General features: G+C 40.6%; 1 protein-coding gene across 2 annotated transcripts in view; it reads right to left on the reverse strand.

Moving 5' to 3' along the window:
- OPHN1 (oligophrenin 1) overlaps window positions 1-26,859 on the reverse strand; it is a 392,827-nt gene that overhangs the window by 140,299 nt on the left and 225,669 nt on the right. For both annotated transcript variants that reach the window (XM_032757108.2, XM_032757106.2), the window contains exons 10-15: window positions 26,358-26,458; window positions 21,022-21,113; window positions 16,581-16,659; window positions 13,786-13,819; window positions 13,211-13,273; window positions 12,233-12,307 (exon numbers count right to left, since the gene is read on the reverse strand). In XM_032757108.2, the coding sequence (XP_032612999.1) occupies window positions 12,233-12,307; window positions 13,211-13,273; window positions 13,786-13,819; window positions 16,581-16,659; window positions 21,022-21,113; window positions 26,358-26,458 (444 nt within the window). The remainder of the gene's footprint in view (window positions 1-12,232; window positions 12,308-13,210; window positions 13,274-13,785; window positions 13,820-16,580; window positions 16,660-21,021; window positions 21,114-26,357; window positions 26,459-26,859) is intronic.

The raw sequence follows: 26,859 nt of genomic DNA on the forward strand, positions 1-26,859 counted from the left end.
AGCTCATCTAAGACTGAAGAATAACCGCCGGAGGCTAAAGAGAACCGGAACCAAAGGCAGGCATACAGTTTACCACCCACATTAATATGACGTTCCTATTTAATACTTTGCATTAACTTCAACTACTATTCCAGGAAATTTCTTCCAGTAAGAGGAAGTTGTGAATAGCTTTGTTTCAGAAACTTCCTGGAAATCAGTTTTTCTGAACAATGCTTATCAAGCAGTCCTCATCTGAGTAAACAGCCACTTCTCAGAACATCTCTCAAATGGGTTTATCAAATGACTAATACTCTTCAAAGTTTTACATAGAAACTATTGAAAAAAATATATCACAAACTTTGATATAATTTTGACATAAAATTATATCATGAAGTTTGTCCAATCTCAATCATTCAGGCCCCAACAATGAAAGACCTGCCACAAATCAGACTCCAAAAACCTTATAAATATGAATCCCTCCACATCTGATTTTATCCTTCTGAAAGGTTATTAAGACAATATTGTAATGGTAGCGGCCTTCCTTAGCGGTGTAAGTAACAAGCCTGAATTTGTTTGATCAGAAGACTATTTTGGTGGCCTGTTCGAATCATTATTTGACAAGATACAAATTCCCTGTTTAAAATCCCTCTGCTGTTTCTCATTGCTATTATACTAAGGAATAAAATCCTTCACATGACTGATAAGGTCCTGCAAAATCTGGAACCAGATTAAGATTGCCAGATAAAATTCAGAATTTCCAGTTAAATATGAATTGCTTATAAAAAATGGCTATTTTTTTCTTAGTGTAAGTGTGTCCTAAATCTGTTTATCTGAATTTGAATTTTAACTGAGCATTCTGTATTTCGTTTTTTACCTGCTAAATTTGGCAACCCTAGGCCGGGCATGGTGGCTCACGCCTGTAACCCAAGCACTTTAAGAGGCCAAGGCAGGTGGATCACTTGAGGTCAGGACTTTGAGACCAGCCTGGCCAACATGGTGAAACACTGTCTCTACTAAAAATTTTTAAAAAATTAGCCGGGCATGGTGCCAGGTGCCCATAATCACAGCTACTTGGGAGGCTGAGGCAGGAGAATTGCTTGAACCTGGGAGGCAGAGGTTGCAGTGAGCTAAGATTGCGCCACTGCACTCCAGCCTGGGCAACAGAGCGAGACTCCATCACTAAATAAGTACATCATAAATAAATTTGGCAACCCTATTCCATCTTTATTTTAGGGTCACTTTCCACTTACATCTAAATCCTGAGGTCAAGTCCATGGTGTTCACAAATCCTATGTCTAGAACTCTGGCCAGAGGCTGGATGGCCAAAGCCATTAAAGCAAGTATTTCGTCTCTGCAGAAGGCAAGTTAACTATCAAACTCAACAGTTGGCTTGAAAGTGGTAGGATCTCCCAGACCACTGGTGGGTACATATGGACGTAGAATAATGGCTACACCTTAGGCACCGGAGTGAGGAACAGACTGGGAGTGTACAAATAATTACAATTTGATAAAATCTTGGGACTGACATAGAAGCTCTGTAGTTTATTTTTTGTTTTTTTGTTTTGTTCTGTTTTGTTTTTCCTATGATGGTAGTTTCTCCACTAGAGGGTAGTTGAAACAACCAATATCCACTGAGGGGGTCCTACCCAGAGGTAGGGGTCCTACCCATGTTCCTCTCAGGAACACGCATGGTCCTTGGATAATGAACTGCTGGGGAATAGAGGCCTCTCAGGACAGGAAGACTCTGAAGAGTAAGAGGATAACAAGAGAGAGACAGAGAGAAAGAGAGAGGGGAAGGGAGGAAGGGAGGGAAGGAGGGAGAAGAAAGACACATAAGAAACAAAGAAGTGGAACTACAAGATCTTCCTTTGGCCTTTTCAGAAATCTAAGAGGTATAGGTTGTTAATGTCTAAAATGTACCCAGAGATAAGAGCACCAAGCTGAGGCTGTGAGAAGATAATGAACTGGCCTAGGGAACTCCATGGAAATACTGAAGTTGTTGAAAACAGAGGGTCTGGCCGGGCGCAGTGGCTCACGCCTGTAATCCCAGCACTTTGGGAGGCCAAGATGGGCGGATCACTCGAGGTTAGGAGTTCCAGACCAGCCTGGCCAGCATGGTAAAACCCTGTTTTTACCAAAAAATACAAAAATTATCCAGGCCTGGTGGCGGCTGCCTGTAGTCCCAGCTACTTTGGAGGCTGAGGCACAAGGATCGCTTGAACCCGGGAGTCAGAGGTTGCAGTGAGCCAAGATTGTGTTACTGCATTCCAGCCTGGGCAACAGAGTGAGACTCTGTCAAAAGATAAAAAGAAAAAAAAAAAACAGAGGCTCTGCCCAAGAAGCTCTGCCACCCCTGCTTTTTACATATCCATTCAGGTAACTTGCTGACAACAGTATCTGTTCCAAATTTCAGACATTTCCAGGAATTTCAGAGGGACATGGAAAATACAAAGGCCCATAATAACACTCCATTAAACTAAACATTCTGGAAATTCTGGATCGGATTGTCAACCAAGGTTAAGAAATTCTACTCAAGATCCTGAAGTGTGAAGCTGAACAGATATATCAAGAAGTAACTACATAACAGCAAGAAATCTACAATAATATAAATTACACTAAGTACATAACTGGTAGAGAAGAGGAGGTGATTAACTGTTTTGAGTAAGATGAGGTTTGTCTTCAGAAGATACAATACTATGGGAGGTCATAATATGCCACCCCAAAATACAAAGAATTGTTGACCTGAAGAAAATTAAGAAGCAGCAGGTACAGGAAAGCTCTGTGCCCTCCCTCTATCTGCCTAAAAGCAGAACATAGATTTATAAAGACAAAGGTATCCCAACCCAACACCCCTTTCTACCAGGGAGAACAAAGGTTAAAAAGATTAACCACTAAAGACAATTTTAGACACTTATTGGCCTAGAGATGGTAGCAGAGGAATTTATATAAACAAGCCTTACTAACTAGCTGCCATCTCTCATTTATTTGGCTTCCCAGATGTTGCTGCCACTAGAGAATCAAAGTCCTTTTACTTTGTCTTGTCACATCTTTAAAAAAAATACAATTAAAAAATTACTATTCTTTGTTGAAGGTGATCTATAACCTGAAATTTAAAGCTACCTCTTCGAGAATTAGTCATTTCCTGGGTATCCCCCATGTATGTATGAAATATACATATTAATAAGCTTGTTTTCTCTTACTAATCTTGTCTTTTGTTACAAGGGTATGTTCTGACTAAGAACTTGCGAGAGTTGAAGAAAAAATGTTTTTTACTCTACAACACCTAAACGGAAAGTTGACTGATAAGCAGCAATTTACAAGGTGTTCAAATATAAAGGCATAACAAATATAACCTGACTCTAGACTGTGAATTTTTTTCTTTCTGAAATGGCAATTTCTCCACTAGAGGGAGACCACAGCATGCTTTAAAAAGCAATGAGTCGGATGGGGGAGAGATAGCATTAGGAGATATACCTAATGCTAAATGACGAGTTAATGGGTGCAGCACACCAACATGGCACATGGATACATATGTAACTAACCTGCACGTTGTGCACATGTACCCTAAAGCTTAAAGTATAATAATAACAAAAAATAAAAAAATTAAAGGCAATGAGTCAAAAAGAGGAATGGGGCCGGGCGCTGTGGCTCACGCCTGTAATCCCAGCACTTTGGGAGGCCGAGGCTGGCAGATCACCTGAGGTAAAGAGTTCGAGACCAGTCTGGCCAACATGGTGAAACCCTGTCTCTACTGAAAATACAAAAATTAGCCAGGTGTGGTGGCACGTGCTTGTAATCCCAGCTACTTGGGAGGCTAAGGCAGGAGAATCGCTTGAACCCAGGAGGCAGAGGCTGTGGTGAGCCAAGATCATGTCGCTGCACTCCGGCCTGGGTGACAGAGCGAGACTCTGTCTCAAAAAAAAAAAAAAAAAAAAAAAGGAAGGGGTAGGAAGATGGAGCAACACTGTATTCAGGTACAAATGTTTTTGTTTTGTTTTGAGAGAGTCGCACTCTTGTTGCCCAGGCTGGAGTGCAGTGGCATGATCTCGGCTCACTGCAACCTCCGCCTCCCAGGTTCAAGCGATTCTCCTGCCTCAGCCTCCAGAGTAGCTGGGATTACAGGTGCCCACCACCACGCCTGGCTAATTTTGTATTTTTAGTAGAGATGGGGTTTCACCATGTTGGCCAGGCTGGTCTTGAACTCCTGACCTCAAGTGATCCGCCCGTCTCAGTCTCCCAAAGTGCTGGGATTACTGGCTTGAGCCACCATGCCCATGAATGGTTTTAAAGCTGGATGTGATCATCTGGTCAACAAAGGAAGCACTGAGGAAAAGATGAAGGCAACAAGAAGAAGAAATAAAACATGCCCTCCAACAGAGAAAAGAAGCTACAATTTCCCTTTGCCCATTATCATCTACACAGTTTAAATGAAGAATCACCTCTGACTAGGATGTAGAAATCTTTGAGAAATATGGCTTCCCATGGGAAAATCCTACTGATTTGCTGCTTATTATCGTTATTTGCAAATATTAATTACATGTCAGTTCAGGTAACTTGGTGGTCCTAATACTATCTGCAGAGATTAACAAAAGCTATATTTTGTGAAACTACATACAACAGAAACTCTGCACAGTAGCATAACAAAATACAACCATGTATGGAATGGTTCATGTTTTTGAGAAAAACAAACATTCTCTAGGAAGAGACATGTATCACAAAAAGTATTCATTAATTCCACAAATATTTCCCATGTGTCAGCCACTGTGCTGAATATCAGATTCTTAGAGATCCAGGTGTCTAGTGAAGAAACATGGACAGAGAAATGCCAGAGCATGTACTACCTACCTGGGAATTTTGTAAATGCGGTTTTCCCAGATGACAGCTACATTTGATATAGGGAAGACTAGTCTTTCATTTATGATCACCTTGTCTGGCTACTTGTATCTAGAAGGGTTCCAATGTATCCTCATGGAAAAGATTTTATGAAAGCGGGTTGCTAGTCATAGTATAAGCATGTCAGAATAGGAGGCAAAGGAGATATGTGAAGAATAAGAGAAAAAAGAGAAAGGGAGGTAAGCAGTAGCCCTAAACACTAGCTTATGCATTGAATAAATGTTGTGTGAATCAATGAATGAGAGAGAGAGCTGTAAGACAAGGCTAAAGAAAAGGAGAAAGGGGATCATGAGGCAAGGCAGAAGATAAACAATAAGACCTGGAAAAAATTGAAAGCCAATGGAGTTCAAGCAGATGAAATAAGGTATACATTACACATCAGGAAAAAGAAAACTGTTACAGTCTCCCAAAGTTAATATATTCTCCTTATGTGCTTTACATTAAGATGGTGAAAGATCTTGGTTTAAGAAATAGGCTGTTTTTTTCCAAGGGGAAGACTATGGTTTCTCTTTTCCAGTTTCCTATACTGCTTCATGTCCTTATGCTGCCAGTGAGGATCAACAGAATCCCGAATCTGGGATATTCCAGAGTTTATTTTGGGAGAAAAATGTATGACTGTATCTATGAACTATAGCTGCTGCTAGACGCTAAGTTGCAGGACGCCAGTGATTTCTGTCCCCATTCTTCACTGCTCCATCCCTACCACTTGATACAGTATCTGGCACTTAGGAGGTACTCAAGAATGTTATGTTGAATGAATGAAAAGAATGAACACTGCAGGACATAAGAGATGCTCAGGGCGTAGTTCATCTGCCTAACCTGGCTCAAAATGGGGGCTCTGGGGATCCTAGTATTACCAACAGAAATCAAGAGGGTAAATTGGTTGCTCTGGGTCCACAATCCATTTCAGGCAGATCACCTGAAACTGGCTCTGGGATACAGCATGTTTGACAATATTACGGTTAAAAAAAAAAAAAAAAAAAAAAAGCTAGTGGCAAAAAGAAGTGCCATAGGAAAAAAAGTGAACAGACTGAGTACAGAACAAGTTTCTCCAGAGAAAAGTGTAAATGATACTCTGGCTGGCAAAGAGCTGAGACATCTTGGAAAACATGGTATCTTAGTCATTTCAGGCTACTATAACAAATTACCAGAGACTGAGTGGCTTATAAACAACAGAAATTTATTTGTCACAGTTCTAGAAGCTGAAAGTCTAAGATAAGGGTGCCAGCATGGTTGGGTTCTGATGAGGGCCCTTTTCCAGGTTACATCTTCATATGGTGTAAAGAGAGTAAGCTAGCCCTCTGGCATCTTCTTATAAGGGTATTTATCCCATTCATAAAGGCCCTATCCTTATGATCTTATTCAACCCAAATTACTCCACAAAGGCCCCACTTCCAATACCAATACCGATACTAGGGAGTCACTTTCAACATATAAATGGGGGAGAAGTACAAACATTCACTCCCTAACAGATGTCATATGCCAATGAAAGGAATTTATTTCTGCTCCTTTTGAGGAAGTAAGTGAGAACGTCACAGTGAGTCATAGGTCAATAAGATAACCACTGCCTAAAGGTCTTACCACGGATTCCAAAAAGGAAGAATCAAGAATGACCTCGGGGTCCACTTAACAGCATCAGAGGGAGTGTCCTAAAACTCTGAATGGAATAGTGTATGTAGCAGGCAGATTTCTGGTTCCCAAAGGTGTCCACATCCTAATACCAGGAACCTGGGAATATGTTGAGTCACATGCCAATAGAGAATTAAGGTTACAGATAGGTTTAAGGTCACTAATCAGATGACCTTGAGATAGGAAGATTATTCTGATGATCTGGGTGGAATGAATGTAATCACAAGGGTCCTTTAAAGCAGAAGAGGAAGGCAGAAGAGAAAGAACCAGAGTGATGGCAGCATGAGAGGGACGCTGCCTGGTGTTGTTAAAGTGGACCATGAGACAAGGAAAGTTCTAGAAGCTGAAAAGGGAACAGACTGTCTTCTCCAAAAACAAAAGTAGCCTTGCTGACACCTTGATTTTAGCTCCAGAAGAATGATTTTAGGCTTCTGACCTCCAGAACTATAAGAGAATAAATTCATATTGGTTTTTTGTTTGTTTGTTTGTTTGAGGTGGAGTCTCGCTCTGTTGCCCAGGCTGGAGTGCAGTGGCGCGATCTCAGCTCACTACAAGCTCCGCCTCCCGGGTTCACGCTATTCTCCTGCCTCAGCCTCCAGAGTAGCTGGACTACAGGCGCCCACCACTACACCCGGCTAATTTTTTGTATTTTTAGTAGAGATGGAGTTTCACCATGTTAGCCAGGATGGTCTCGATCTCCTGACCTCGTGATCCGCCCGCCTCGGCCTCCCAAAGTGCGGGGATTACAGGCATGAGCCACCGTGCCCGGCCAAATTTGTATTGTTTTAAGCCATTAAATTTGTGATAATTTATTACAGCAGCACTAGGAAACTAATACAAACAATCCCCTGGATCCTCATTTATGGTGACATAGCTGAAAGACTCTCCCTAAGTCAGAAACTCTGCAGCAGGAAGCAGGTGGGATAACAGCATTGCTAGACTCATATGTCAACAACTGAAATCATTTTTGCTAAGTTAAAATACCTTTAAGAGAAAAATTCCTGTCCTACTGTTTACATACTTACAAGAATGCTAGGAAATGGCATTATGTCAGGTGAGAACTAAAGATGAATTTGCTATCAATTATTCAGATATTGAGAAAATAATAGAAAAGGAACAAATATTCATATCACAAACTTTATTTCTAAAAGTTTTTGAACTCAGTTTCATAGTCAAATGCAAATGGGAAATAATTTGGAAAGGGTAACAGTAAATATCCATTGATAAATTACTTCAAACTCTAGTGGTACTATTTCAAAGCAAGCATGACTTGAGAATAATCAATGTATTTAAAGTAGTAAGTATAGTAATGATTAATGTATTGAACCTATATAAAATTTATTTATGACATACATGTATACATATACACACATATACAAGGATCTGGCTTTATGAATAAAGTATCTTGATATGTATGGAAAGCTAAAGATCACATAATACGACAGTATCAGAAAAACGGTTAACATACACAGTTGCTTTAAAGATTAACACCTAGAGTTCAAGTTCTGCAACTCCTGAAGTGGAGTGTGGTATGTTTTTGTTTTATTTGCTAGGGGACTCTGAATTTCTCATTCAAACAAAGAGGTCACATAACTTGAAAGTATTTCTGATTAATGTATTTATTATCTATTTGCCCAAATATATGTGAATTTAATGCTAAAGTTAAGTCTCCAGATGCTGAATAATTCACATTAATTATGAAAATGGAAAAATGACTGTATGCATATTCCTACTCTATTACCTGTCTATATATATTAGGTATTCCACTTAGTTTCTGAGAAGTCCACGTATCTTATTCTAATGCCATAATGATGAAATGAGAAATTTAAATATCTAAACAGGAAATGAAAATAACATAAATAACATCTTACAAGTGACTTGTTACTTCACTCGCTACAGCAAGTCCTCTTCTGTTTAGATCCATAGGCCTCTGGCATGGTAAGGGTCTTGTGGGAACAACGCTTTCCTGTTTATGGCTGCCAGCCAGGCTCAACTCTATCAAGAGCCCCTGCTGATACAACCAGTCTCATTGTTGTCCATGCCCCATCTCACCCATCTGCTCCATTGTGAAATACTTAAGAGTCTCTGGAGCACAACATGATTATTAAGACTAAAATGACAATGGGGGGCATTTTCATTAATAAGATAGTTATAGCTTGATAAAGGAAAGAGAAACAAAACTCTTTTTTATGATTTAAAGTTTTTTTTTATTATTATATATATATTTTTTATACTTTAAGTTCTAGGGTACATGTGCACAACGTGCAGGTTTGTTACATATGTATACATGTGCCATGTTGGTGTGCTGCACCCATCAACTCATCATTTACATTAGGTATATCTCCTAATGCTATCCCTCCCCCCCCCCCCCCCCCACAACAGGCCCGGGTGTGTGATGTTCCCCTTCTGAAACAGAACTCTTACACGAGGTTCCAAGTTGTCCCTGAGATAATCAGATTGGCTTCTCTGTGCCAAGGTGGCTTACAATGGATCCGGCACCAGTGAAGATTCTAATCCTCACATAAAACCTATTAACATAAAGCATCATACAAAAATCTGGTGTAGGCAAGGAATGTGACCAACCAACCAACAGCGTGATTGAAAATAACTATTGATTATGAATGTGTTGCCTTTGACTTTATACTCTGTGTTATATTTTATTTCCCAAAAAGACAAACTTTTGTGTAGTAAACGATAGAAGAAAGCCTACAGTTACAAGTTATAGGAGATGTCATAGGGTTGTTTAGGTTAAAACAAATAACAAGAAGTATCCTTTTGACTAGCATAGAGCATGAGACGTAAGCAAAAAAAAAGAGGGAGAGATGGTACATAACCAAAAGGCAATGGATGTTCACCCTCCAGGATAAATCATGATGGGTCCACATGCAGCCAAGGCAACAAGCCCCTAGTGGTATGAGACTAGATCAGGAAAGGGTGAAAAGAAGCAAGACAGCTTTGAGGATCCCAGTGAGACATGCCAGAGGACATCACATGAAAGAAACTTAGAAGGACGGTCTCCCCACATAACTAGACATTGAAAGGTAACTGAGAGACAGTTTCCCAGTAGAATGGGAAGGTGGAAGCCCCACAAAGGTGGAAGACACAGGGAATATGTTCACTTCTCAATCCACTGCCCTAAACACAATGCTTGATGCTCGGGTAGGCACACAAATATTTTCTCAATGAATAAAATGAATGAGGATCATCACATCTGGAGTTTCATACATTTGGGGCAAGGATCGGGATTGCCACTTTCATATACAAATAAGGAAGTTAACAGTTTTATATTGTATCTGTCAATATTTATATCTAGAACTTCCTGGTCTATATTTTAGATATTCCTATGAGAGTTAATATTTGGAGGATGGTTTTGAATAAATGAAATACACCAACTCTACCACTTGTCTTAATACTTGAATCAAATTGTACTGCCATGTGTGATTTGAAGGAGCCACTTCAGTCCTATTAAAGCCCATAAGATAATCAGTGGGATGCCTGGCATGGCATTTTTTAGCTTATTATACAACAGATATAAGAATGTAGTGATACTGGAAACAGAATTTTCAATAGTTATCTGAATAAATATCTGAGTTCAATAATTTTTCAGAGATTCAATACGCTGGACCATGCTGTCAGCTGACTTACATATGAAAAACTGTCCTTAGCTAATGAGATGGGTTGCAAATTGACCAGGAATAAGCAATCCAAAATTTTAAAGGTCAAGAATGTAAGGTGATTAATGAAAACAGATGCTGAGGTACTAAGGACATAATCTGGAATTCAAAAACCATACCTGCTATGACTGAGTGCTGTAACATCCTCAAATGTGAGTAGGGTTGGTTGTCAGACCTGCAGGCTTGTGAGAGATTAGCTATGTATCACAGTAAGGACCAAAAAGTATGTACTTTATCCAAACTGCAGTTTTCCACACTCAATTTGTTCTCTGACACTGTGAAAACTCAGCTTACAAGATGCTTCACTGCCACCCACGAAAGGAAGAAGGGTAGGTTTGCAGGGAGAGAAATGCAGGTAGATACCTGTGAACCATCTACATAAAGACAGCTTGTGCAGAGACTCCAATATTGATTCCCTCAGCCTTTAGGGCTTCTAGCCTCAGTGATGTCCACTTACCCGAGCATGCTATATAAAGATGATCATTCTGATATGTGCCATGACCTTAATATGACTGAGAAGCATAGGTGCAGTGGACAAGTGAATATTTGCATTTAGAACTCATCAGATGATGTCTGGAACAGAGATTTTGTGAGTTGTCAGCATAGAGGTGCTAGTAAAAAGCATAAAGAGAGAATACCACTGCCAGCCATGGTGGACTAACTGGTATCAGACTTGCCTTCCTGCTGTAACAACTAGAAAACTGGACAGTATATAGGAAACTCCTGCATGTAGTTATTGAACAATGGACAACACAGGACTATGACTCTGAGAAGAGGGATACAAACAAGATAACTGCTACCTTCTCCACAGCTTGCTTCTTAAAAGCACTTTTTAGATTGCAGCAGATGGAGTAGGAACTCAAGCTGAGCATGGAAGTCTTGCTCAGCTGAAGAGATAAGGATCAAAGTTTAGGAAGGCTGAAGCAGCTATAATTAGCAAAGCACAGTACCAGAGAAGAGTGAGCTATGTAGAAAAAGAGCTCAACAACCTTACCTGGGGGTGGATACTTTATATCTGGCCCAACAAAGCTTAAAAAGACGACTCAAATTGATCCACAAATAACTGCCCACAAAACAAAATTCAGTCCTCTTTAAAAGAAATCAACAAAATCAGGACATTCAGTAAGTCACAATATCCAGCAACTAATAAAGATTACAAGAAATGTTTTTTTAAGAAACAAAAATGTGAGCCATAACCAGAATAAAAAAAATCAATCAATAGAAAAACATATTTTAAAAAAGAAGTAAACCAAGAACAAAGATAGAACTGTAGAAAACACTCAGTCAAGCTGTAAAAAAGAGAAAGATAAAGGTTCAGCAAGTTATTGAAAAGGAATTCTATAAGATGTTAGAAGAGGTCAGGCATTGTGGCTCATGCCTGTAATCCCAGCATTTTAGGAGGCAAGGGCAAGAGGATGATTGAAGGCCAGAAGTTCAAGACCAACCTAGGCAATATAGTGAGACCCCATCACTACAAAAAAATTAAAAATCAGCCTGGTGTAGTGACACACGCCTATAGTCCCAGCTACTCAGGAGGCTCAGGTTGAGGCCGCAGTGAGCCATGATGCCACTGCACTCCAGCCTAGGCGACAGAGCTAGACCCTGTCTCAAAAAAAAAAAAAAAAAAGATGTGAGAAGAATCAGAGGAGTGCTGATGTGTTATGGAAGTCATGAAGTCATGTAAGGAGAAAGTTTCAAAAAAGAGAAAGTGGTCAATGAGGAGATCAAGTAAGACAGAAACTCAAAAGTATTCACTGGATTTGGTAAGAAGATACCGACTAAGCCTGGCCACGCAGTTCCAGCTGAGATGTAGGGGTAGAAGTTGGATTGCTGAGGGTTTCTGCAGTGAATGGGATATGAGGAAGGAGAGATAACAGCCATTTTCAAGGTATGATTGACTCTGCCCAGGGTGGGCAAGTATGTGTATGTTTTACTTTAGAAAATACTTTTTTCAACTATTCTACCACATTTTAGCAGTGTCTCCTTTCTCTTTCAGTCACATTTCTTTGTAACACATAAAGTACTCCCAATAAGAATTATCAAAGTAAAATTGTTACCAAAAAACGCATTCAGCAGCTTCTGAACCTGAATGTTGCTGCCCACAGTGCGGTACAACCCTTCTGTCTTGATCCCTAGTGGAGGAAAAAATCAGGTTAATTTCACTTGTATAGCTAGAGTTGTCATCTCCCCCTGGTACACTAGAGTCAATTCAGATAGGAAGGGGTCACACTACATACTCCAAGTTCTCCAGCCTTCCCTGTAACAGGGGAATAGTCCTAAAGCATCTCTCCAAATTATCCATCCTTTCATTTGGAGTGTACCAAGTCCTCATTAATCTGAAGAGAAGAAAACAAACTCTATAGTAAATAGAAGCATATGCTTAGTTTGGGCAGCAGCAGAAAGCTGAGAATGGTGCTGCCATCTTAGAAAGAAGTTCATTTAATTGAAAAAGGAGGAAGGATCAACACTCAAGTTGCTCCTAAGCAGTGATATAAATCAGGAGAGGGCTGGAGTAAGGCAGCTGTGAAACAAAAGGCCATTTCCTGCACCAAGAAAGACTAAAAAAACATTTCAAAGGACAAAGACGTTTGATTCACATACTACACTTGCCCACAGTCTAAATATCCTCAGAAGGAAACCAGGGAGTATCGGCAACCAGGAAGAATGCTGATTCCACATCTCCCTGAGTTTGGTTGGCTCTGCCCCCATCAATTTTTATACCAGTATGTATTGTGGCAGAAATTGAACTCTTTATCATTTAGGATAGAACCATCATGACACTGCTTAAGGAGTGCCAGGTACTATTTGAGAATACTTTATAAACTTACAAGCTCTTTAAAAGCAGGAATCCACGAATTATCCAAATATGCTTGCATACCACTAGTTTAGAATTTTCTGAAATTTTCTAGCTTGCACCTACTACACAAGCTTAATAAACAGTCTTCATTCCTAAAATGCTACTTCAGAGAAATTGCCCAGGATAAAATCAGAGTGACCAGATTCAGACAATGCCAAGACTATGGTTCAGATCTTACCTTTGGTCTCAATAATATTGATGCACTTCCTGACAAACTTGAAGCCCACTTCATTTAGCTCCACTGTTTCAAACAAAGGAAAAGAGTTAGAGCCTGCTGCAACAGGTGTCACCTATTAAATATTTAATGACCATGCAAAGGGACTGCATTGAGAGAGCTAAGGGTTTTTGGTTGCTCATTTCCAGTCACCCTTAAATGGAAAGATTCATTTTTTCAGGGGAGGTTTAACATTTTAACTCTTATAACACAAAATACTTATATTTAGCCCTTTGCATTGCCTGCTTTCAGCATGAGCAAAGTCATATGTGAAATGTTAGCCTAAAAATACAATTTCTATCATGCTTCCAGAACAGGAAGGATATGTTTCTCTACCCACGATGTAAGCTAACACAAAGTGTCTACCTTAGTTCAATTACCAGACACATTTAAAAAATATATGGCTGAATTTGATTTCACACAAAGGCATCCATATTCAGACTTGCATTAGTAGTACACATCATTAATGATGGTATTTACTATGAATAGGACAGTTGGCAGTTTATAATGCTAGTAGACCAAAAACTTGAGTGACTCACTTTCTTGCTGTTTTGTTATAGGGCTGTGGTAGATCTACAAAAGAAGATAAACAGAAAGATCCATGGCTATTGTCAATCGATATAGGAAAACAGAGAACATAATATTAAATATCTTTCCCCAGATAGGCATTAAAAATGATTAGAAACTCCAGGATGTTAAAAAGATAGTCAAGTGGGCTAAACACAACCGTTTTGCCAAGATTGCTAGAAAATACTTGAACAGGCCAGGCGTGGTGGCTCATGCCTGTAATCCCAGCAATTTGGGAGGCCAAGGCGGGCAGATCACTTGAGGTCAGGAGTTTAAGACCAGCCTGGAAAACATCGTGAAACCCCGTCTCTACAAAAATCCAAAAATTAGCCAGGCATGGTGGCATGTACCTGTAATCCCAGCTGTTTGGGAGGCTGAGTCAGGAGAATCTCTTGAACCCAGGAGGTGGAGGCTGCAGTGAGCTGAGATCACACCACTGCACTCCAACCTGGGCAACAGAGTGAGATTCTGTCAAAAAAAAAAAAAAAGAAAGAAAGAAAGGAAAGAAAGGGAAGAAAGGAAGAAGGAAGGAAGGAAGGAAGGAAGGAAGGAAGGAAGGAAGGAAGGAAGGAAGGAAGAAAGAAGAAAGAAGAAAGAAAGAAAGAAAGAAAGAAAGAAAGAAAGAAAGAAAGAAAGAAAGAAAGAAAGAAAGAAAGAAAGAAAATACTTGAACAATCCCTGAAAATTACACTGAATTTCACACAGTTCACCATAGCTACAGTTGTAGCCAATCCATCTTAGATATTTACTTATGTAACACCTGGGACATTTTTATGATAAAGCAAGAGACCAGGAAAGTGTTTTCCTCATGGCTATGTACCTGTCTAATGGGCATCATAAAATTTAAATGTTCCTAACACCAATCTCCCACCCTCAAAGACTGGTTGATGAATACTTCTCTGTGGAAAGGCAAATGTCCATCTGAAAGAGATCCATGAATACACCAAGATTTGTCTGTGTTGTCTTGGAGTATGCGCTGTGATAGCTATGTGAGAGACCAGATTTTTTTTTTTTTTTTTTTTTTTTTTTTTTTTTTTTTTTCCTCTACCTCTTAGGAAATTTTGGGCATGCCCTTTCCATTCTCCAGATCTCAAAATTTGTATCAGTAAAGTGATCAGGGTTGGAGCAGACATTTCTTCAAGCCCTGATCTTCTTTGACAGTTTAGGCAAAGGCATGGATGAGATTTGTAAGACTAGTGAACTGGAGTGTTTAGTAAAGGAGCAACAACATTAGTAATGTGAGGCTGCAGGAAATGAGCCCTCCATATGCCATCTGTTAAGAGTCTGTTTGAACAGCCTCTCCTTAAAATAAGTTCTGCATATGTGTGTATGTCCACAGATATTTCAGTGGGAGATATTTCTGTGCCAGCCAGCCTTTGCTGCTACTTTTCTAAACAAGGGATTTGTGGAAAAATCTGCCATGATCAAGTTGGTATGGATCCACATTCAGTGGGCCCATGTGCTCACATCATTCTCCACAGAAAGCCATCTGCATCCTTTGATTTTTGAAAACCTAAAGGGAGAGCAAACTTGGGAGAGGGAATTGAAAGATAAATGCCTTGCTGAGCTTCCCAGCACCTGCCTACAGAAACGTCACAAGCATGAAAGAGTTCAGCAGCAGGTTTCTGGGAGGTGCCAGAAGGAAGACAGTGCTGGAATATTTTCTGGATGGCAGTCTTCAGAATGCCAAGTCTCTCCTGCTACCTTCCAGTTTACTAGAAGTGCAATCTGGGATCTAGTTACCCCTCTAAATTCTCCAGGATACTGAGGATGCATAGAAAGAAAAACCTGGAATGCATTTTCCCTCCTAGCCAGTTTTTCACTTGAATAAAGCAAAGAAATAAGACTGTATCTGAACACTGCTGGATCTTAGGAGTTTTGTATCCCATCACTCAGATCGGCTAGCACATTGTGGTTTACAAGATGACTTCCATCTGGTTTTTCTAAGCAACCCTGTGAGATAGGTAGAAAGAAATTATTAAAGCCGTTTTACTTAGGAGAAGAAAACTGAATCTCAGAGAGGTGAAATGATTTGCCCAGGGTCACATAGCCATTTAATGGCAGAACTAGTACCTATATCCAGGCTTTTGGAATTCCAACACCAGGAAGCTGATATTATTTCATATGCCACTAAGAAATCAGAATGTTTTTCAATTATTTCCAACTGTTCCTATTGGTCGCTTGATGATAATCAGTAACTCTTTCAAGGGATTGTCCTCCTGCATAACGGTGTTCTAAATGGAATGGTACCTCTTGTGATACAGGATGGCAATGCCATCTCCGCTACCAGCTGTACCCTCAAAGAGAATAAGCTGAGTTGGTGGTATAAGGGTGAGGCAGAAAAATCATTCTGAATAAATGTTCAATAAGTGCTTATTTATAACTATAGCAATTATTTTTCATATTAACACATATTAATTAATTAACACATATTGATTTTATAACCTGAAAAATGGCTTAATTCTTTCTGAAGAAAAGCTTATGGGCATAGCTACATAGTCTAACACTAGAGCAGGGAGCTGAGAGATCTGCATTCTAAGCCCAGTTTTGATGTCTTCTCTGAGGGTGGTCTCAGAAAAGTCCCTCAACCTTTCTGGAACTCCAGTTGCCTTACCTGCTGAGAGATGTGGAAACAATTCCTTACAGCTCTAAAACTGAGACCAAACAATCCATTACCATTTAATTGTCTGAAACCCACTGATACCACTAGAGGGCACTCATACACTGGCATATGCTGGGAAGGTTTCCCCAGTGTCAGGTAACTTACAGGTTCTTTCCCATCCATGGCTTCCATCCATAGCCTTCTGTTAGCTTCTGAAAGGGCCTGCAGAGTGATGGTTCCTGGCCTGAGGGGGGAATAAATGATAAGTATAAAGCAGAAAATTCATCTGAGAGAATGGAGTCTTGTGATCTAGGGTCCCTCTCTGCCCTGGAGGTTGTCACACTGAACAAGCATAGGCCTACAGAACACTAATTTTTCAAAATCTCTTTTACTCAAGAAAACAATAGGCAATTTAGAGAACAGTAACTTTGGGAAGCATGGAGGCGGGGGTGGTATCTTGGTGGCCTTGTGCCAAGATCCTGCAAGAAATGGGAAGGTAACTGTCAAGACGCCTCCATAATGCACACCTAAATTGGCCCTAAATTGGCCCCACTGTGCTTGAACCAAACAAAGGCTCTCACTGCCTCACTCTGTTGGAAGGCAGCCACTTCGTCTGAGCTCTAGGAATGAACATGTACATCACAGGCACATTCATCTCTCAGTCAAATGGCTTTGCTTCTTCTAGCACCTGCGATGTCCAAGAAACATTTTGAGTTGGAATAAATTCAACAACAGGAGTACTGGCTAAGACACAGGGAGGAGGTGTTTTGGCTAACAAGCAATTCTATGACTAATAAAAACAACTAATATTTACTGAACGCTTACTAGGTGACAAATTTTGTTCCAAGTAAACTATGTATATTAACCCAATTAATATATACAATAAGGCAGTTATAATAATCATCTCTATTTCACAGAAGGGGAAACTGAGGCACAGAGTAATTATCCAAGGTCATATAGCAGGGAACTACTAGAGACAGGACTTAAATCCAGAAAGTCTGGTCCAGCAGCCATATTCTTCACTACTACAATATAAGGCCTCTTTGCCTGGCACACCGCTTCAAACCCTGTTTTATTCTATTTATTTGCAGGCTACCTGCTGTGGTCTGAATATTCCCCAAAATTCATAGGTTGAAACTTAACTACCAATGTGATGATGTTAAGAAATAGGACCTTTAGGAGGTGAGTTAGTCATAAGGGTAGAACCTCATGAATTCCCATTCATGAAGGCCCTTTTACAAAAACTTGAAAGAGTAGGTTCATTCCCTTCCATCTCTTCTGACATATGAGGACACGGTGTTGGTGCTCTCTGGAGGGCACTGCAACAAGATGCCATCTTGGAAACAGAGACCAGGCCCTCACCAGACACTGAAACTGCTTGGACTTCCAGCTTCTAGAAATGTGACAAATGAATTTCTGTTGTTTATCTATTACTGAGTCTCAGGTATTTTGTCATAACATCACAAATGGACTAAGACGCTACTAACTACCCAGAGATATCCCAAGTTGTTATGCTCTATATGATCTTTTTAGATCTTTGTGACTCAACTGGAATTTTGAAATTAACCATACTTTATGCAAGGTATAAAGTCTCCTTGCATTCTCTTGGCTTGCTGAGCCATTAGGAAAACATTGTTCCTTCCACAAATTCTGTGATAAGATGAGACCTCTCCTAGAGTCGTAGAATGATAAAAGCAATGCCAAGAGAGTTCAGCCACCCTGGATAAGTAACTAGGCCTTTCTAGACCTCGGTTTCTTTATCTGAAAGGGTGCTGGAACACAGGAGCTGGGAGGTCCTTTCCATTACTGATATCATAGGAATCCTGTTCTACCTGCTGGAATAATGGGGTTCCTGTCCTACCTTCTCTTACTTCATTAAAGCACCTCTTAATGACAGTCTTGTGGTTACTGGCAACAATATATACTTCCACAGCCATCTTGAATGGAGTCATCCATTGTTAACACAAAAATGATACAGATTCACAAACCAAAATTCAAATAACATCACCTCCCTCATGTGACTGTGGTGACGACTAAAGGAAATTATACACTTAAATGGCTGATAACAGTGCCTGTCACAAAGGAGCTACTTGGCAAATGTTAGCAATTGTTTTTATTATTATTACAATTATTGTTGTTGCTGTTATTAAAACATTTCAAGCTCTGCCTTGCTACGAGCCTGTCATTTTAAATACTGCTAAGAGCCTAAATTTAGAACCAGGTGCAGTGACTCACACCTGTGATGTGAGCACTTTGGGAGGCTGACACAGGAGAATCACTGTAAGCCAGGAGTTGAAGACCAGCCTGGGCAACATAGCAAGGCCCCATAGCTACAAAAAATAAAAAATTAGCCAGATATGGTGGTGCACACCTGTCAGTCCCAGCTACTCAGGAGGCTCAGGCAAGAGGATCACTTGAACCTGTGCCACTGCAAACCAACCTGGGCAACAGAGTAAGGCCCTCTCTCTAAAAAATTAAAAGTTAAAAAAATAAAAATCTTATCCTCTCTTCCTGACATAGAAAAAGTGGCTCAGAGCCCTTTGCCCTGTGCTCCAGGGAATGTGAGTACAGCTGCCTGATGCCTGCTAGGAAGCCTGACTCTGTTCCTTATATCAGATTGACTAGCCAGAAAAGCAGATGTCATGTCACTCAAAAGACTCCACATGCAGAGAGGGGCCTCAGCACCTGTTCATTATTATATTTAACTCTCTATTTTGCAGCTTGTTTCTTCTGCTTATAATAGACAATATAAAAAATTAAAAAACAGCATGGAGACAGGCATAGTGGCTCATGCCTATAATCCCAGCACTTGGGGAGGCCGAGGCAGGTGGATGTCTTGAGGCCAGGAGTTCAAGTCAAGCCTGGCCAACATGGTGAAACCCCATTTCTATTAAAAATACAAAAATTAGCTGGACATGGTGGCACACGCCTGTGGTCCCAGCTACTCGGGAGGCTGAGGCAGGAGACTCGTTTGAGCCCAAGAGGTGGAGGTTGTGCACCACTGCACTCCAGCCTGGGCAAGAGAGAGAGACACCATCTCAAAAACAAAAAGAAACCAGCATGGGCTTTGAAGACCTACAGACCAGGGTTTGAGCTCAGCCTCACCATTTACTATGTGACTTTAGTTGGGCAAGTCAGTTAAATGTATGTGGGTCTTAGTTTCCTCACTGGTAAAATGGGGGGTAGATTAAATGAGGGAATGTTTTGTAAAGTGCACAGTATATAATAACTAAAAGTGTAGATGCATCAAAACTTTAATCCCTGGGTTTTAGTGTCAAAAATTCTTCAGCATTCTGGGATAAGAAAAAAACACACTTAAAAATAACATCAAATTTAGTACTTATCATGAGCCAGGCATAGCACCAGGTACAAGAAACATAAATTGATCCTAGCCCCTAACCACGGGACAAACTGTTTGCACCTGCTTGAGTTGGGGATATTATTTGCATAAAAGGGAAGCCACAGCCAACAGTAATTTTCCCCTTCCTACTGGAACTGAGGCTATCAGGAAAATGAGTGACAGTCTCGTGGTTACTGGCAATAATATATACTTTCAGAGCCACCTCAATTGGGATCATCCATTTTTAACAAAGAAATGATATAGATTCACAAATCGAAATTGTGAGGGTCAAATAATAATCTCTCAATTTTGAAATAAGGAAACAAGCTAAGTCCTTTATTCCCCAATTTTAAAAAAAATGCCCTCATCATTTAGTCTGATTGTTATGATCCCAGTCACTGCTAGTTTTGTTCACATGATATTGTAATTCACCCTTCAAGTTCCTCTCTAGCAATCTGATCATTTTGCAAAATTCTATTCTATTACTAAGTATCCAACATATAGAAATAAAAGGTTGAGATAAAATCTAGAAACAGATTTATTCTGTTTATTTTGGTACAACCACCCAACTATAAAGCATGTCTTTCTCCACAATAATGCCAAATGCACTCATTTGAAATTTTAATGGTTAAAATTCTCCTCTGATAAAACTGCTCAGGTTCAAGTAAAAAAAGAGGGCACTGGGGAGAAACAAACACAACGAAGTCCAAAATGTGCAAGCCTGAGCTGTAAGGTCTGAAAGGTGATAATCACACTATTTCCAGTTCATACGAGTATCTGTAAAGCAGGGAAGGTCTGCATCATTTTTGCACCAAATGGGGAGAAATGACTTTCTAATAACACCCACGACCCTCCACCCCATCTTCCCTCCCTCAAAAATGTGTGCCAATTCATTTGTTCTTTTTGCGATATTAGGAGATTTAACAAAGAATGAGCTTTGTTATCCTTTCCTTCTTGCAAGATCACCAAATGTTAACCTTTCGCACATCTGATAGCAAATTAAATCCCAGGAGAGACTTTTTCTTCCCAGAGCAAGTGAGGCAAAGCTGATAGAAGCTTGCACAGAGAAAAGCAGCACTGGGCCAGGTCTAGCAGGGATCCCTGGGAAGGGCAGCCAGAAGAGCTGGCTTGAATAGACTCACAACAAAGTCCTGAATAGACTTACTCATTGTCATCAACGTGGGATGACGGAGGAAAATAGAAGACCTACCCAGGCTAAGCATCTGGCACGTGGGGACATTGCCAATTCACAGCGGCACAGCTTACCTTTCATTAGTTTCTATGTCAAAACAGAACCTCTTGTCGATAGACTCCGTCTTCCTTCTCACACAGTACTTCAGTGTTAAGTCCAAGGGCCCCTGATATGAAACAAGAATTAACAGGCAATTTTTAAAAAGACACAGAAGCTGTTTCTGCTTCCTACAGTGTCCTCAGTGTCACTTGGAAGGCGTCTGGTCAAGGCAGCAGGAGCAATGTGTACACTCACTGAGAATCTTGTCCCTTCAAACAGTATTTGCAGCAAGATGGCAGATGGTTTCTCCCCGCTCCAAGAATCAATGGCTGAGACCAGGAGAAATTGTTCAGAGTCATCCAGCACTCTTTCCCAAGAAGGAAGACTTAATAGGAAGCTCAATACACATCATGTAAGGGGAGTGTAGGAGAAATGGGCTGCCTGAATGGCATTAAGTGTACAGAATAAAATTTTCATGAGGCCTCTAGGGAGGGAAATTGTGACGGGGTAAGTGGCTGTCTAAAACCTCCCTTAGAAAGTCAGAGGGTAGCTGAGCAAAGAAGCTTCCATTAAAGTGGCAGACGAAGGAAGGGAGAAAAACATTTCTGTCTCCCAACTTCAGACTCTTTAGGATGACAGAAATCACAAATGTAATCACTCCAAAGGTAGTGCAAAACTAGAGGAAATAGTAAATGTGTGTATTAGTCATGGTGGCATTTGATATTTCATATGTGCAGCAAGGACAGTGTGGCCCACTTTAGTCCTGTAGGTAATTAAGGGAATTAAAACTCACTGTGTCCACAGACTAAAATTCTGCAGTGTCACCTTGTTCAGATTCCCTCTCTTATCTCAACAGAGACCATGGAATACAGGAAAGAGAAGTAACATTTATCACTTACTATGTGCCATATATTACGCTACGTATTCTTTTTGTTTGTTTGTTTGTTTGTTTGGTTGGTTGGTTTTTTTGTTTGTTTTTGAGGTGGAGTCTTGCTCTGTCACTCAGACTAGAATACAGTAGTGCGATATCAGCTCACTGCAACCCCCGCCTCCCGGGTTCAAGCGATTCTCCTGCCTCAGCCTCCTGAGTAGCTGGGATTACAGGTGCGCACCATGCCCAACTAATTTTTGTATTTTTAGTAGAAACGGGATTTCACCACGTTGGTCAGGGTGGTCTCGAACTCCTGACCTCGTGATCCCCCCACCTCAACCTCCCAAAGTGCTGGGATTACAGGCATGAGCCACTGTGCCCAGCCTATGCTAGGTATTTTTAAGCCACTTTTCTTGTTAACAACCATTATAGAGAAGTGACACTTAAAGAGGTAAAGCAGCATACCCAAAGTCATCCACATTGGTATAGTGGAAATAGCAATACACTAGAAAGTTTAAGACCTAGGGTCTTGTCTCAGTTATGCCATTTACCAGCTATGTGACCCTGGCCAAAACACAGCACGTCATGCCTGTAATCCCAGCACTTTGGGAGGCCAAGGCAGGTGGATAACCTGAGGTCAGGAGTTGGAGACCAGCCTGGTCAACATGGCAAAACCCCGTCTCTACTAAAAATACAAAAATTAGGCACAGTGGTGGGCACCTGTAATCCCAGCTACTCGGGAGGCTGAGGCAGGAGAATCACTTGAAACTGGGAGGCAGAGGCTGCAGTGAGCCAAGATCGTGCCACTGCACTCCAGCCTGGGTGACAAAGTGAGATTCTGTCTCAAAAATAAATAAATAAATAAATCATATTCCATCTCTAAGTCTTAACTTCACAATCTATTAAATGGGAATAACACAACCCATTGTGGTATCTCAAGTTAGGAAACACTGCCCAGGTGCCTAGATACTATGACATACCAACTGGCCCACGTGGCTCATTACCCAATACTTCTTGCTCATCAGCACACTCAACCACTTGCAGGCCAATCTTTCCTTGCTCCTGCACTATAACAACTCAACTCTAAATTAATCCTTCAGTATGCCTTCCTACCCCCAAATGTGGGATGTCACACATTAGTCTTTCAAAATGAGAGTTATGAGCGAAGTCACAGACTCACTCTACCTCTTTAAATTCTCAATGTCCTCAGCTTCAATGACATTGCAGCTCAGGGACCTAGGCCCTGCCCACCATTCCAATCTCATCTCTAGCTACTGCTCACCTGTTTAATGCCCCTACAATGCAAAAGTACTCTTATTTCACACGCATATCATGCTATTTCATGATTGCATGACTTTGCCTATATTAATCCCTCCACCCAAAATGACCTTGTCTATCTTCTTTGCCTGACTAAACTCTTACTTATTCTACACACTGCAGTTCAGCTTTCACTTCCTCAAAAATCCTTCTTCAAACCAACACATTGCCCACTATGTGCTTTGCACGTAATATTAAAATGCCCTGTTTTTATGTTTAATTTCACCACTTGAGTAGGAAGTCTTCAAAGACATGAACAGTGTTTTATTCATCTTTATACCTCCAGTACCTTGCAAATACTTAGTGCTCAATAAATGTTTATGAACTACTTTATCATCCTTACCACTTTTCTGATGAGGAAACTAAGACTGAGCAACATTAGGCAATTTACTCAAGGTCAACAAGCTACCAGACCACAGAGCTAAAATTCAAACATAGGTCTGAAGATTCAGAACACAGTACTCCTTCTTCTGACCACAAATTCCTAACAGGGAAGGGATGAAGATCTAATAAATTATCATTTGAGAAGATGATCAGAAAATTGACCATGAAAACACAGATGAGAGCTGACAGGCTAAAGTAGTGGGACCAACACTATAGTAAGTGCCATAGTCAGAAAGATGGCCAATTCCTGCATCTTCAAATTGGTCTCACTTCCTACACAAATTGGGGGCACTGACTTCACATAGCTGCTAGGAGGGTAAACGAGGAGCATGAATATAACAGAAGGGTCTAGCTCAGTGTCTGGCACACAGCAGGTATTCAAGAAATAGTGGCTTTTGTAGTGTTCTTATTATTATGGTATCATTTATTTGTAAAATTTATAATTGTAAAATACAAACTAGTATTAAGAAGTGAAACAGGCTGGGCGCGGTGGCTCACGCTTGTAATCCCAGCACTTTGGGAGGCCGAGGCGGGCGGATCACGAGGTCAGGAGATCGAGACCACGGTGAAACCCCGTCTCTACTAAAAATACAAAAAATTAGCCGGGCGTGGTGGCGGGCGCCTGTAGTCCCAGCTACTCGGAGAGGCTGAGGCAGGAGAATGGCGTGAACCCGGGAGGCAGAGCTTGCAGTGAGCCGAGATTGCGCCACTGCACTCCAGCCTGGGCGATAGAGCGAGACTCTGTCTCAAAAAAAAAAAAATAAAATAAAATAAAATAAAATAAAATAAAATAAAATAAAAAAGAAGTGAAACAGAGAACTGACAGGAAGAAATCACTTCCAACTCCAATTTGGGGAAATCCAAGTAACACCCACCACCTCCCTCTGCCTTGTGAGTAACTAAGTTCTTCTTTCCATTCCATAAGGAATACCACATTTAAAATGCTCAGGCCACCACCATTGCAGTTTTGCAAGCAGCTACTCAACGAAAAGAGAAGAGGGAAAGAAAAACTAAAAGGAGGGCTTGCTGGCATCTGTCAGGAGGATATGAAAGTGGTATCTGCTGACTGTCTTGGGGTTTGCAATAAGCACCTCTGAGCAGCCTCAGAGAAAGTACCTAAATGAAATTACTGCCTACAAAAGGAGCTTTCTTCTCTGGTAGTTGAAAAGTAATGTGTGTAGAAAAATAAAAGAAAGAGACTGCAGGCCAGTGTTGCTTATAAGCACTTCCTAGTCAGATTAATCAGCTAAGTTCTGACTGACTTGGAACAAATCAGTGCTAAAACACAGGATGAATTTATTGGAACCACACTGAAAGGTGCTTTGGCAATTGGCAGACTGGAAACTGAGGAGGGTTTTGAATGAGTAACTGGCCCATGATAAAAGCACAGTAACTGGCGCCGCGGCTCACACCTGTAATCCCAGCAATTTGGGAGGCCAAGGCAGGAGGATCACCTGAGGTCAGAAGTTCGAGATCAGCCTAGCCAACATGGTGAAACTCCATCTCTACTAAAAATACAAAAATTAGCTGGGTGTGGTGGTGTGCACCTGTAATACCAGCTGCTCAAGAGGCTGAGGCAGGAGAATTGCTTGAACCTAGGAGGCGGAGGTTGCCGTGAGCTGAGATTGTGCCATTGCACTCCAGCCTGGGTGACAAGAGTGAAGCTCCGTCGCAAATAATAATAATAATAATAATGATAATAATAATAATGATAATACAGCATAGCCGAGGATTCCAGAAACTCTGTTTGATACAACAACTCAATCTTCTACAAGTCCATCCCATCACCAAAGCACATTAAAGCAGGGAGGTAAATCTTGTGGTTAAAAGACCACCCTCACTCCAAAAAAATTTCAGTAGCCTGAAAGCACATTTCTATCCTCTCTAATTCAACATGAACAAGCCACACAAGAGAGATCTTCCATGAAAAGGATCAGCAAGGGAGAGAAACTGTCCCAGTTTTTCTCCTAATTCCTCCCTACCTAAATTGGGTCTTCATGTACTACTTTCAATGCTAACAAATAACCCTTGAAGCACTTCCAACAAACAATTTGTAAACAGTGCAAATGCTTAAAAATCATGCACTAAGACCCTGTCTGAGAGCCAGTTAAAGGGGAAAGAGGCACATTGAACTACTTTTAGAATATAAACAATCTGTCTAAAGATCAGCTTTTATCTTAAGGAACCCCCGTGTGTGTGTGTGTGTGTGTGTGTGTGTGTGTGTGTGTTTGTAAAAGATCAGGAAGATCAGGTTCTTCCAGGTGAGTAAACTATTTTTTTCAGTGTGTTAAATTTATCTTGTCATTTTCAGGAGTGAGAGAAGGTTTGGAGGGCAGAAAAAGAGAGATTAACTGCTTAAAGATATCTGAGTAGTACATAGAATGTGAGTATCGGTTATTCTAACTGTGGGCCATAAACACAGTCCTGTAAAAAAAGGAATTTTGGAATTCAATTCATATTTTTAAAGCTTGCTATTTTAAAGAATCTAAGAGTAGAGCATTCTTAAAAGTAATTCATCCATATTTTTACATAGTTGACTGTACAATGTGACTGGCACTTGTAAAAATAACTGGTTTGAAAGACTACCAGCACTTTCAAAAGGCTTGCTGTAATCAACAGAGAAATTTTTCACTCAACTCAGTGCTATCTGACTCAAACTTAGGCCAAGATGTACATATAAAGTCATGGCTTCACGTAACAGTGATGAACTTGATGATTTGATACTAAGTCAACATATATTCTTTTCTGAGAAACAGTCATAGATCCATTTCCAAAAATATGGTGCAAACAAGAACTGACCTGCTTAGCACCTGGCTTCTGCTCCATAGGCGTCATGGTGAGTGTTTTGGTCTCTTTCTCATACTGGCAATAGTATTTCACCCAGGATATTCCTAAAGCCCCTACAAGGACAAGTAAAAGTGAGCAGACAGAATAACTATTTTAGCTGTATAGGAAGTCAACCCCTAAGATGGAGGCTATTTACACATTGCTCTTCAGAGTCAAACTTCAGATCCAGCCCTGCCCTTGCCCTGACCGCCCTCCTTCCATAGACACCTACCTACTGCACACAGGGAGATTCTAACCTTCACCAACTGCTTCCCACAGCTGCTTCTGGCTTGCTCAAAACCTACTCTCCCTGCCATGTTCCCTATAAATTGTATCACCATATATCCCAGAAGCTGGAGACTATTGTCATTTACTTCGCTGTCTCTGTAACTGTTCCATGTGATTGGTCATTGGGTTATTCCCCTTCTAACCTGTACACGACTCTACACATCTCTCTATTAACTGTCTCCTCCTC

Source organism: Hylobates moloch, unplaced genomic scaffold, assembly GCF_009828535.3.
Source record: "Hylobates moloch isolate HMO894 unplaced genomic scaffold, HMol_V3 SCAFFOLD_7, whole genome shotgun sequence".
Taxonomy (NCBI): Eukaryota; Metazoa; Chordata; class Mammalia; order Primates; family Hylobatidae; genus Hylobates; species Hylobates moloch.